The sequence below is a fragment of the Prinia subflava genome, chromosome 8, assembly GCF_021018805.1.
Source record: "Prinia subflava isolate CZ2003 ecotype Zambia chromosome 8, Cam_Psub_1.2, whole genome shotgun sequence".
Lineage (NCBI taxonomy): Eukaryota > Metazoa > Chordata > Aves > Passeriformes > Cisticolidae > Prinia > Prinia subflava.
In genome coordinates this window covers 19,536,233-19,549,059 of record NC_086254.1, presented here as the reverse complement: position 1 = coordinate 19,549,059, position 12,827 = coordinate 19,536,233, and the positions used below count along the sequence as shown (strand labels likewise).

General features: G+C 36.9%; 1 protein-coding gene across 1 annotated transcript in view; it reads left to right on the top strand.

Annotated features, from left to right (window-relative positions):
* MPP3 (MAGUK p55 scaffold protein 3) overlaps positions 1–12,827 on the top strand; it is a 33,938-nt gene that overhangs the window by 17,455 nt on the left and 3,656 nt on the right. The window contains exons 5-16 of the mRNA XM_063404032.1: positions 674–754; positions 1,277–1,414; positions 2,403–2,484; positions 3,262–3,347; positions 4,765–4,839; positions 5,781–5,977; positions 6,432–6,496; positions 7,666–7,686; positions 9,359–9,400; positions 9,833–9,997; positions 10,720–10,800; positions 12,275–12,368. Coding sequence (XP_063260102.1) covers positions 674–754; positions 1,277–1,414; positions 2,403–2,484; positions 3,262–3,347; positions 4,765–4,839; positions 5,781–5,977; positions 6,432–6,496; positions 7,666–7,686; positions 9,359–9,400; positions 9,833–9,997; positions 10,720–10,800; positions 12,275–12,368 — 1,127 coding nt within the window. The remainder of the gene's footprint in view (positions 1–673; positions 755–1,276; positions 1,415–2,402; positions 2,485–3,261; positions 3,348–4,764; positions 4,840–5,780; positions 5,978–6,431; positions 6,497–7,665; positions 7,687–9,358; positions 9,401–9,832; positions 9,998–10,719; positions 10,801–12,274; positions 12,369–12,827) is intronic.

Sequence of the window (12,827 nt, the reverse complement as noted above, 5' to 3'; positions counted from 1 at the left end):
TGTCCAGTCATGCAAAATTTCCATCTAAAGAACAGCAGAGAAGTTTTTTATAGAACTATATGACTTCCCTCTTTAGAACTCTTAGCAGGGTAAGGGAATCTCTTCTGCCTCAACCCATTTTCCCTTCCTCCTCTCCCTCCTTTGCTTTATCTCTCCTCCCACCCAATCAGCCCAGTGCAGAAGTGCCTCCATTATTTCTCTAATCTTTTGTTTAACAGGTCTGAGACTCCCAGGCATATTTTGGTGGCCAGGTTTTGCAGGGAAACGGGGGAAGTTATGCTGCATGTTCCAATTCTAGATATTTGCAGGAAGGTTTAAAGTATTTTATCAAATAATACAAGCACAAGAGTGTTGTTTCAAGTGTTATTTACATATTCCATATAGCATTTAAAATTTCAGAACTCGTTCCTGAAATTATATTGATGGAATAACTCTTAAATGTATGTTTAGGGATTCTGATTCCTAATGCTGTTTTCTGTACTATCTAATAAAAATAACTGAAGAAACTTTGGTTTCTTTCAGGTTTCATGCACTGTGGACTGGGATCAGTGTTGATCTGTGTAGATTACTTTGGTGGATGATAGATGTTAGCAAACACTCAACAGAAATGTGAATATGTGATCTTGTTTGGCAGACTTCTTTAATTTTGAGGTTGTAAATTTTTATTTTAAAGGTAATAGAAGAGTTGCAGACAGCACCAGTAAATAATGAAGAAAAGGAGCTGCTTCAGCTGTTGTCAACACCACATCTCAGGGTAAAAACCACATTGGGGACCTTCACAAAATGCCTTTGCAGAATTGTAACAGAACATTTTGTAACTGAAAAGTTACATAGAAGCCTCCCTAGGAGACAGGAAAAACCTCCTCCAAACTTCTGTTCCACTGGGATTTCCTGCACAGGCTTTTAGGATGTGAAGGAAATTGAAAAGAGACAGTTTTCCTGCATAATGCACCATGCTGTCTTCCATTCCTCCCTTCCTTCCTGTTTTCTGAGGGACCCAAAAAGAAAAGGAGAAGAAAAGGATACTTTCTTGCTTTTCATAATTCACTTAAGTTTTTCTTAGGCTGAGCTTTATTGTTGTCTGGATTTATTTTAAATATTGACATATACCAGTATCTAGTTTACATGATGGGTAAGGTGATTGCTAAGTCTTTTTTGGAGGATTTGTGGTGAGGGTAGAAGGGGGAGGTTTAATTTTGCTGTAATACTGGAAACATGAGAATGGGAATTGTAGTATTACTCCACTACATTACTGTTTTTTATTTCCTTTATGCAGGCAATGCTTGTAGTACATGACACTGTAGCACAGAAGAACTTTGACCCAGCTCTTCCACCTCTACCTGATAATTTTGATGATGATTTTGATGAGGAATCAGTGAAAATTGTCCGGCTAGTGAAAAATAAAGAACCCTTGGTACATATTAGATCACCCATCTCTGGTCATTAAACTTTATAGTGCAAGAGTGTTATTGTGAGTATGGGGGAGAAACTTGAAGATGTCTTCAAACAGCCTTCAGAAACTTGGAGTGTTCTGAAGCTTTAAAATAATATAAAAAACAATTTGGTAAATGATAAATGCACCTTCACAATTTTGCATTTAGATGGGCTAGTTTATAAATACCAGTTAGCACAGGAAGCACAGTGAGGAAACTGTATATGCTGAAGCAATTATACTGATTATATATATTAATTCTATTAATTATACTGATTATATGTATTAATTCTATTAATTATACTGATTATATGTATTAATTCTTTTCATACGGTAGCTAACATTCAATGACTTAAAGTATTCACTTGCATGAAAGTCAGTGATGTATGGTAAGAGTATATTTGATACTTGTATGTAAACATTTTATTGTCAAGGTCCTAACTTTATACAAATGGAAATGGAAGAATTGATTTCCTAAGGAAAAACAGTTGTATTGGGAAAGAAATCTGCTTTTTGTGTATCACAGTAGTAGAAGGGAGCAGTGACTGAATTCCTGATCAAAGATTTGTATTGCCAGCAGAGGTAGGAGGAGGAAGAAAAATCTAATTACTTGGCTTTTGTTGTTTGTACAAATAAAAGTCCTGACTGTATTGTAGAAAGATTCAGAAGAGGAGGTATTTGTTACAATAATGCACAATATTTTTGCACAATAGGAAGAGAAAGAATTTGTGCAATAATGTTTTGCACACTTGAGTGACTTGATGACCACAATAATGCAGAAAGTGTAAGCACTTAGCAAAGTCAGCAGTAAGGAAGGCATGGTCAAAACTTGAATAACAGTGGAAACCATCAAGGAGAAAGAGGAAATCCATAGAACAAATTAATTCCAGTTTTAAAGACATAATAGCATACATGTTATTTGTTGCTGAATTCTTACATTTTCTTGGGTGGGGGGTGTGTTTTATTTCAGGGAGCTACCATCAGAAGAGATGAGCACACAGGAGCTGTGATTGTAGCAAGGATCATGAGAGGAGGTGCAGCTGATCGCAGTGGTATGATTGCAGTACTACATTTCTGAAGCTGCTTTTTTAAACCTCTGAAGTTCCCTAAGCATGCTCTTTGCATTTTTGTATTTCATCAGTAATCTGTTAATCTAGTTACATGTGCTTTTTATTAAAATGGCCATTAGGAAAAAATGAAAACAGAGATGGGAAGAAGTATGTTTGAGCTTTAGAAGAAAGGAAAGAATGTTTTTTGCTTTTAATCTAGTAGCTTGGTTTATTCAGTGTATTGTGTGTTGTTTCCCTTTTGCTTTACTGAGAAATTATTTTATGTCAGTTAACAATAGCTATATATATGACAATTTCTAATTTAAGTGGATAAACAAACCTAAATCTTGTAGAGCCTCTTCATGACTTGTTAAAAAAAAATAGTCTAGCATTCTTTCTGTGAGTGTGAAGTATTGATCTGTGTGCAGGAACGACAGATATGTCAGCAGTGTGTCTCCTGACTTCCTAAGATTTGGTCACACTCACAAAACTATTTCAGTTTTGCATACTTAATAGTGATCCAAATAGGATTTTTGCAGAGTACCTTGTCACAGGTTGCCTGCCTGCATGCTGCTCTCCTTTGAGTTTGTGCTGAAAAAAAGTGCAGTAAGGAATAAAGACTCTTGAGGCACATTTCCAACAAAGGCACTTGGCTTTGGTACTAAGTCCATCAGTCTGCATGAGGGAGGAGAGGAAGTACATGCTAATGGTTCAGGCTGCAGATCAGAGTAGTGCTTTCCAGTCTCTAGACCTATTTTAATTTCCTTACCATCTTTTCAGGTCTTGTCCATGTTGGAGATGAACTAAGAGAAGTCAATGGTATTACTGTGCTTCACAAACGACCAGAAGAAATAAGTCAGATTTTGGTCTGCACTGATTTTCATTTCAAGATCTTTTCTGTTTGGTGATCTAGTAATTACAGTAGATGATGACATTTAACCATGAGTTTAAAATATAGAGCTAAAAGATGCAATCCCTGCTTGTCTTTGCATTGAGTTTTTCTTCTCCCAGTGGATTAGTCTTCTCCTTTTGACTTCAGAAACCTCTGCGAACTGGATTGGTACCAAGTAAGATACAAATACAAAGTTAACATGTTGCTCTGTCAAGAACTTCCCTTTAATGCTTTGTTTATGACAAGCAAACTGCAAATTATAAATACATTCCTAGAAGATGACTCAATGTGGTGTGTTAGGAAGCTGAAGAGAGTCTTGTCCGTGTGTTCAGTAGAGCTGTCAGCCTGTTCTTCACCAGCACATCCCTGGTGACATGAGCAATTCCTTGCTTCAAGCTTCTCTAACATGGATACCCACAAATTTTGGTAGAAATTGCTGTGGTTATTCAGCTTCTTCATCCCTGACTTCCCTGTTGTGCCGTGGTTCCCCCTTGTCTTGGTGTGGAGTTAGGGACACAGGAGGAGCCTGGTGTCACTGCTGTCACCTAATTTCAATTTAGATCAAATAATCCCAATGATTGCTTTTAACTTGGGGGTGTCAAAACCACTTTGAGATAGTGTGTAAAGTTTATTTATGGGGATCTTGGGATGCTATTTATCTGCTCTGTGTAATTTCTGATTATAAATGTGCCATGTGAGCTAATGCCTGAAGTGTAACACTTTCCTTTTCATGGTTTATTTTTTGAAGAAAAGCTACAAATGTTTGTGTTTGCTTTTTAATCTGTGCAGAATTGCAGGCTTTTCTACAACATAATTCATCTCATGCAGAATAAGGCAACTAAAACAGATAAACCCATTCTAGATTTCTGAAGGACCTGGAAGTGCTTTTTAGTTTATTATAACTAATAATTGTCACTTCCTAGCAAATATTTCTCGAGTGAAAGTAGGTGTTTATTTTGTAAATGCTTACATTTTACTGTAACAAATAAGCCACCATATGGAGGAAACACAGCAGTATTTTTCAAAGCAGCACTTTAAAATTATTAGTCTGCAAAATTTAAGTCCATGTTGTACTAAAAGCCACAGAAAGTATTTCATGTCCTGTGAACTGTAGCCCAGAAATTAATGCAATTGCTAAAAACAAAGGAATTTTAATGCAGGTTTTAATATGTTTTAGCCAAGTGGTTGCTGTGGATGTCTCCATGGGCAAGACTCTGTTGTGGAGTCCTGGAACATCTGATATTCTCTGTAATGCAGTTAAATACTGGATTAGCTTGGTGTGTTAGAGTTCTGAGAAGGAGACAGCTGCTGGCTCCTTAACTGGAGCTTGAACAGTCTGCATTGTATCCTTGTCCTGTTTCAAAGTAAAAAACCACTGCTGTTTTTCTCAGGCTCAGTCTCGAGGGTCAATAACATTAAAGATAATTCCAGCCATCAAAGAGGAAGATCGTCTAAAGGACAGCAAGGTATGGAGCTGAAATGTGGAGCACAGCTCTGCATCTCTGTGAGTGCAGCATTCCTGCTGTTCCAGTGGGCAGTGCCACAGACACATCACTGAGCTACAAAGACAGGAGAGGGCTTTCTTCTGCAGCACCCTTCTGTTCAATAGAATTACTTGCATGACTCTTCTCCTCTCCATCTTGGCACGTGTTCTTTTCTAGCATTTCTGAAATCCTGCCTCTTCTTTTTGGTTCGTGCAATTAAATCTGGTGTTCTGCTGTCTCCTCTCAGCGTGGCAGCTGCAGTCTGTCCATTAGCTCTGGGCATTTTGCCACTCACTGGAGTGAAAAGAGAATGCAAACAGAGCTGCATTCACCATGTGATCCCATCAGCCCATTTCATCTGCCCTGCCTGATCAGCAGTAACTTTTCCTTGAAGCCCACAAATCACTTTCTGAAGTGCTTCTGCTGTTGTGTGTTAAATAGTGTTCAGACACCCCAAAGTTGAACAGTAGATTTTGATGCATTAAAGGAACATTTTAAAGGCAACTTTGCCATAAGTCCTTTCTATTTTTAAACATTTTAATTGTTTTCTCCATTCCCTTATTTTTTTTTTCAACCCTTTATTGCATTTTGTACTTAATGTAGATTGTGATCTGTGCTTCTTGGAACTTTGGTCTTTTGAGTCTCATGTTCCTCAATTCTGATATATAATTACTGGGTATATGCTGGAAAGATAGATAGATACATAGAGAGAGAGAGAAATAGAGAGAGAGAGAGAGAGAGATAAATAAACTGGAATATTATTTTTCTACATAAGCTGCAAGGTGTCTGTATTTTTGAGTGCTTGAAGGAGGGATAAAGTGTATTATAGGTTAACAGTGTTAGCATTGGGGAAAGCCTTTTAAAGGCAGATACTTGAAATCCCAGCTAGGACAAGAAGAAATGACACGTTAACTCTTTTCCAGGTGTTTATGAGGGCACTGTTCTGCTATAACCCCAAAGAAGACAGAGCCATTCCTTGCCAGGAGGCCGGGCTGCCCTTCAAAAGGCGACACGTGCTGGAAGTTGTCAGCCAGGATGATCCCACGTGGTGGCAAGCCAAGCGTGTTGGGGATACCAACCTCAGAGCAGGCCTGATCCCCTCAAAACAGTTCCAAGAAAGGTTTGGCAGCAGTGATTACAGATTTTATTTTTCTTTCACATGTGCATAGTGTCACTATATTGATATATTGGTTTTATGCTGGGTTTTTTTCACAGAAAATGAAGGGCACGGTCGTGCCAGGGTGGATACATCTGCCATGGGGAAAGTGCTAAAAAGCTCCTATATAATAGGAACTAAACTATATCTCCTAATAAAGGAGATCTAATCAACTTGATTTCTCTGATATATGAAAGCATAAAATGTTTTAGAATCTTCTTTTCATTCCCTTACCAGTAACAATCTGAGACTGTCATAGTTTTGAATAAAGCCTTTTAAATAGTTGAATCAGAGACATTTTAAATTTTTAAAGAAAAAGCTATTTTTATTTCATTCTTTATTTTCCATGCTATGTGTATAACATGCTAGAAATTGTCTCTGAGTTTACATAGCTAAAATAGAATTATTCTCTATTCAGACGACTGACTTACAGGAGAACAACAGGCACTCTGCAGAATGCCAGAACTCTGAAGAAACCATTATGTGAGTCTGTTCTTTCAGTGATGTTTTAATTGATACCAAGTTCTCAGTATTTTTCTGTTATTTCAGTAATGATGTGTTTGGGTGAATTTCACCACTGATTGATATTTTGAATACAGTCTGCCATTGGTTGATATTCATGGACACAAGCTGCCACAGGGGAACATTTGGGGTTGAGTTTTATCCAGTGTTGTTGTTTTCAAAAATCACAGCTGTCCCTCTCTTCCTGCTCTCAAGAACATGAGGCCTTACAGACTTAGATGCCTTAAAATTTGCTAGTGTTCACACTTTTTCTATGGTTTGAAACTTGAAAGCTGCAAAAATAACCTAATGTATACTTCCCAAAATTCTTACAGAGTGCATGAAACTACTCTAAACTCATATGGAAATAAAGTGTAGCTTTAAGGAGGATAAAAATCACTGGAGCTGTAAATACAATCTGTATTTCAGGCTTAATGTTAAGAGGTGGCCTTAAGTAGACCTCAGAGTGATTGTTGTTTACAGCCCTGAGGTCTCTGCCACTGAATTATTCACACAACCTCTGCTTGTGAGGAAATTGCTAGGAAGTGCTGGAAAGCAGAAGATTATGCCAATTATGTGTTTCTGCTGTGATTATCCCAAATTGTGTCTCTGTTGCTGTTGGTACTTGAGCACAGGCACTGCTGCTGTGGGGGAAGGCTGTGACTGCAGCCAGGATCGTGCTGGGACTGCCACCCTCATCTAGACAAGGATTCTGGAATTCTTTTTGAGTAATAAAAGTGAATTTCTGCCTTTGGTGCATGATGAGATAGAAGTGTTCTTGTGCTACAAGGAGGGAAGATGCTGAATCAAGTTATAAAATAGCATTACTGATTTAAACGAAGCTTTTCCAAATTAGTTTCCATTACACTCAATTAGGAGGGTAGGCATGTAATGAGCAGTGCTGCTTAAGCTTTATCTCAGATGTTTTCTAGACAATTAAGCTGATAACTGGTTATAATAACTACATTTCAGCCCAAATTCTTTAATCAGTTGATTAGGGTATTGTATTGCAGTACTTTGTTTAAGGTAGAAACGCCTGTTAAGCAAATTAAACCAGAAGAACCTTTCCTTTCCATTTTCTCTAATTTTGCTCAATTATTTGTCCATGTTTTTTAATATCATCCTAACTCTGCCTTTCATGCTAACTGTAGATGATCAGTCTTCTGACAAAGGTAGGTGCTCTCCTAACTCACTTTCTGCCTGAATATAAACAACCAATCTATTTTTTAAAACACTTGCTATGATTCCAAAGGGATCAGTAGATTTTTTGTTTCTAAGACATTTTCTTTTTGAATTATTATTTAAACTAATCTGATTCTGATTGGGGACTTAAGTAGTGGTAACTTCTAACTTTGCTTCCAATTCAAGGGAAAAGCTTTGTCTTCTGAGATGTATTTATGTGTTCTGTAGGTTTCTGAGTGAGGTTCAAAGACTTGCAAGTTAAATGCAGTCTTTGTATCTGTTTAAAAAACACAGAAACACTGGGTTTTAATATTTTAGGGCACCCATGTCAATCCTAAGTGATTGGTGTTCATTGTTCATTTGGACTGTTTGCTGTGTTATTTTCATTATGAGCAACTCTGTTGGGCTTGTGTCATGTACCAACTGCCTTTCCAAATATCAGGTATTTCCTGTTGAATTCCATATGCTGGGATTTTTTTTTCCACATTACAGTTGCTTGTTGGTATTCATATTCCAGTTTTTAATATTCCCTCAACTTTGATGCAAGTACTAATGATGTTCTGTAATTAGAGTGTAGCAGTCATGGCCAGCTGTCAAAGCATGAGCCTGAAAGAGCCTGCCTTGAACAACAGAAAATAAACAAAACAGCTCTGATCTTAGCTTGGATTCATGTCGCTATTTATATTTATTTTATGTTATTGCTATTTGTATTTTAATCTAGGCAGAATGTTTTGGGAGTACACATGGGTATTGTTTGATTTACACACCTACATGCAACTATTCATTAAAAAACAAAGCCCTCTCTTGACCGACACCTTTGGTGCTTTATATTTTTGCTTTTAATTGGTTTTATCCCACACACCAGCACCTCAAAATGTCTGGAGTTCTGTAAATATTGCAAGGGCACAGGTGCCTAAGTGTTAACAAAGCAGGCATCCCTCTTTCAGGAGGTGTGAGGACTCAGTGTTTGTCTTAGGATTGCAGTGTATTTTTGTGCAGCTGGTTTTATTATGCACACTCTGAGGGGCCTTGGGGGTGGTTGTAATTTGAGGAGGGACAGCTTGGTGGTTTTTAACTTACTATTTTATGTACATGCATTCAAATATTGGGATTTTTTAAATAAAGAATTAATAAGCAATGATAATTTAATTTGGTCAGAATGAAGGGGGTTAGAGTTCATGTTTGTAATTTTTGAGCCCCTTTTTTCAAGCTCAAATGATAATGGAATATCAGAAGAGGCAATTTTCTTACATAATCATATTCATTTATAAAGTTACTCACTTAAATAAAAGAGCTCTGTGTTTGTGCAGTCTTCTTTTTCACTTAAGTCTGAGCATCATACTTTTACCAGCAGCACTAATCAAATGTCATGAATGCTGAAAAGCATAAACTCTGGGAACTGTAAATACCAAGATATAAAATTCCCTGGTTCAATATCAAAGTCAGGGATTTTTCAAATATAAACCACTAGCCAAGGCAAGTATTTTTTTTTTTGTAAAAGTATTCTTTTATGTTAAAAAGCGTGTGTGGATAATTCAGGATATAAAATTTCTTTGCCAATGAACCAGACTGGTATCACACCCATTGTCTAAGGTATTTCCTTCCTCCCTCTCACTCTCCTTTCCCCTGTTCCCTGTCCCCCACTTCCTTTTTAATTTACAGAAGACTGTGACTGTGAAGGATATTTCAATGGACACTACATAGGTGAGTAACCAAACCCCTTTACCCCTTCCCTAGCACACCCACCCCAAAAAACTCAGAACCAAAATGAAAACAAAACACCCTACCAAATAAAACTCCCTAAAAAACCCACATTAAAAAATTAAAACTGGACTGTTTAAATTGATTTCCCATACATTCATAAATTAGATTATCTCTGTCAAGAGGCAGAATCTGACTTGGGCATAACCAATACCAAGCTAAAGTTCTGTGAGGGGGATTTTATTCTAGCTTGGGTGTTAGATTTTCTGTGCCATATGCAAACATTTCTCCTGTAATCTGAGCATATATGCACTGATTTAATTATAAATGAAATTTGTGGGAATAACAGCTTTGAAGACAATAACTTGGAGCTGAACAAGCCTGAAGATCTGTCTAAGAGGGGACATGTCAATGTATTTTGTGTTTTCTGCACAGCTGGGTTACGCAGGAGCTTTAGGTTAAGTCGTAAAGAGAAGGAAAACAACGTGAATGAGGGCAAGCAGGCAGAGCAGGCAGAGGGAGCAGAGTTCCTGACATATGAGGAGGTCACAAAATACCAACAGCAGCCTGGTGAGCAGCAGAGGCTGGTGGTTCTCATTGGTAAGTACCCAGTTAATTCAAAAATATTCACATTTCTCCCTCTTCCCTTATCCTGCACTTCCAGGGGCTTTCTTTAGATGTTTGGTTTGGAGGTTTTTGTGGTTCTGGTGGGGGGTTTTTATGTTTTTCTGGGTTTTGTCAGAACTCACTCTTTTATTTTAAATTACAGAAAAAAAACAAAACAAAGAATCAAACTCATCAAGTCCTTCTAAAAATAACGATGCAGGACTTTCTCATTGCTCTGATTCACTTTCTTTTGGCTTTTACTCTGCTGTTTACTTAGCCTGCTGGTTCAGAACTGCTGATGAAGAGGCAGATGTCAGAATTATCTAGCAAGAATTATCTAATTATCAAGAATTATCTAACAAGATTTTGCATGCAATTTTAATTCAGCTTATCAGCCTTGTGCTGAGGCAGTTTCTCAAGATGCCCTAAAATTCAAGGACATCTCACAGAGCTGACTGCTAAGATCACAGATTTTCTGATTTAGTGTCTGCCAGCTGATTGTCCAGCAATCATTTAATTCTTGTTCAAAGAATTAAATTTGTTCCTGATGATCTTCAAAGCAGAATATGGCAGAGCTGGTCATGAGTTCTCTCATGAAGAGGTTTCTTCAAGCACATTCCTGAATGATATTATTTGAGTGAAACTGATATATTTATTTTCTGCACTATTTCATTTCACACAGAAATCCATCAGTCAGTTTTATTTTGTTTTCTTAGGTTGTTTGGGGGCCAGGTTAAGTGAGCTCAAGCAGAAAGTTGTGTCAGAGAACCCCCAGGAGTATGGGGTTGCTGTTCCACGTGAGTAAAATTTACTTGTCTTGTGTTGGTTGCATCTTTATTCCATAAATGCTGTCTAATGAAGGTTGTGCCATCTGCACTAATGATAATTTCTATTCTATTTATTACATGCATATTTCTGAGGTACTTCAATTCTTTTCTCATTGTAATCTGCTGTGTTTGCCCTTAATAGGTGAATAAATCATTTTTGATTTGTAACTCGGCACATCTGCACTTTGGAATTCCTTCAGTTCAGTGGGGTTTTTTTTAATTGTGTTTTCCTGAGTGAGCAGATTGCATTTTCTCAGTGTCTGTTAACTTAAAATACACTTAAAAACTTGATATAGAAAGAAAAAATGGAATGTGACTAGCAAAGAGAGCTGGTGTGGCAAACTAGTATCTTAAAAGTCAGCCAAAACATTGTGTCTTGAAAAGAGGGTGATTTTTCTTGAGAACAGCATTACAGCTGCAATTAAAAAAGAAAAACAACAGACAGCAATAAACCAAGTCAAAATTTGGGCAAGATTTTAAGGTGTTCATTATCCAGGCTGTTCAAACAAGGGAGTCAGAGCAAGAGAGAAATCAGCAATTCTCACATGGCTTCGTGGCTAGAGTTACACTGAATTGCTTTTACTGGATTATTTGCTAAAAAAATGAATTATTTTAATAGTATTTAATAATATCATTTTCTAAAAAAAGAGGAATTAACACACACACAAAAAAATCCATTCTTACTTGAATTCTTCAACAAGCTACTTTTTGAATCCAAAAAATTAACATTGAGGGCACTGTTCATATGTTATTTAAGACCTTTTAAAAAAAGTTTTTCAGGCAGACTTCAGTAAAAGAACTCAAATGAGTAATTCCTATTTGAGTTTAAACATGTACACAAAAAAAATAGCAGACATTACTTTTGTGGTCTGGCATAAATTTGTAGAATGATCATGAAAGCTTCTCCTACAGTAATAAAAATTACAAAAGGAAATTACACCAAAAGTCAGGGACTCATATAATTATGCACACAGTACCTTGGGAAACAGCCATCTGTTGATTTTTTTTATTTAATTATATTTAATTATTATTTATTGATAATGAATTAGTGTAAATACAAAGACAACATATTAGTACTTTATATATTTCCTGGTTTCATTTTTGAGCTTTCCAAGAAAATGAGAGTCCAGAATTCCAAACAGGTAAATTCCAGGGTTTTCTGTAGGATAAACTCTGCTGCATCTCCCAGGTGTAAGAAGGATGATTCCTCTTTTTTTTTACTAGTTACAGCACTCCTGGGAGCAAAACAACTTCAACTTTGGTCATACAATATTTGAAATGGAGTTTAAAATAAAATTATGTGGTCTGATTTATATTTTGTCCATTTGAATTGGCCACTGTGTAACTTCCTTGTTTGAAGTTGTGAAAATGTGACTGGAACTAAGCAGAGAAAACGTTTGCAAAGCTGATGTGTCTGCCATGTCCTGGTTCCCTTCTCTTCTAGATACAACAAGGTCGAGGAAAAGCCATGAGAGAGAGGGAGTAGAATACAATTTTGTTTCTAAGCAATCATTTGAGACAGATGTGCAGCAAAACAAGTGAGTTAATTTTCAAATACTGGTATAATTGACTATTTAAAAATATTGCTCGTTCAGTTTTACATCACATGAATAACAAAATCAGGTGACAAGTGGGACAAGAAGGATTCAGCTTTCTAAGTAAAAAGCTCTTTATTGAGCCTGGACTGGTAGAGCAAACTGAAACATTTAGCTGGAAGCAATTTAGGAATAACATTAGTAGGAGGATCCTGAGTTAGAATTTAAACCTGCATAAGTCTTAGGATTGGTCAGAATTGAATCCAGTGAAAGTAACAGATCCTTAGTTGGGCTGCTCACTCTCTGTTTATGATGGGTTAAAACTCAATTCTCATTGAAGGTGTGTGCTAGAGGGAACTTTGGTTATCCCAGACTTTTTGTGAGCGTGTTCCCTCTAAGTTCAGATCTTTACTAATCTCCAAAAAAAACGAGAGAATTGCAGTCTGTTTCCTTGCCAGCTTT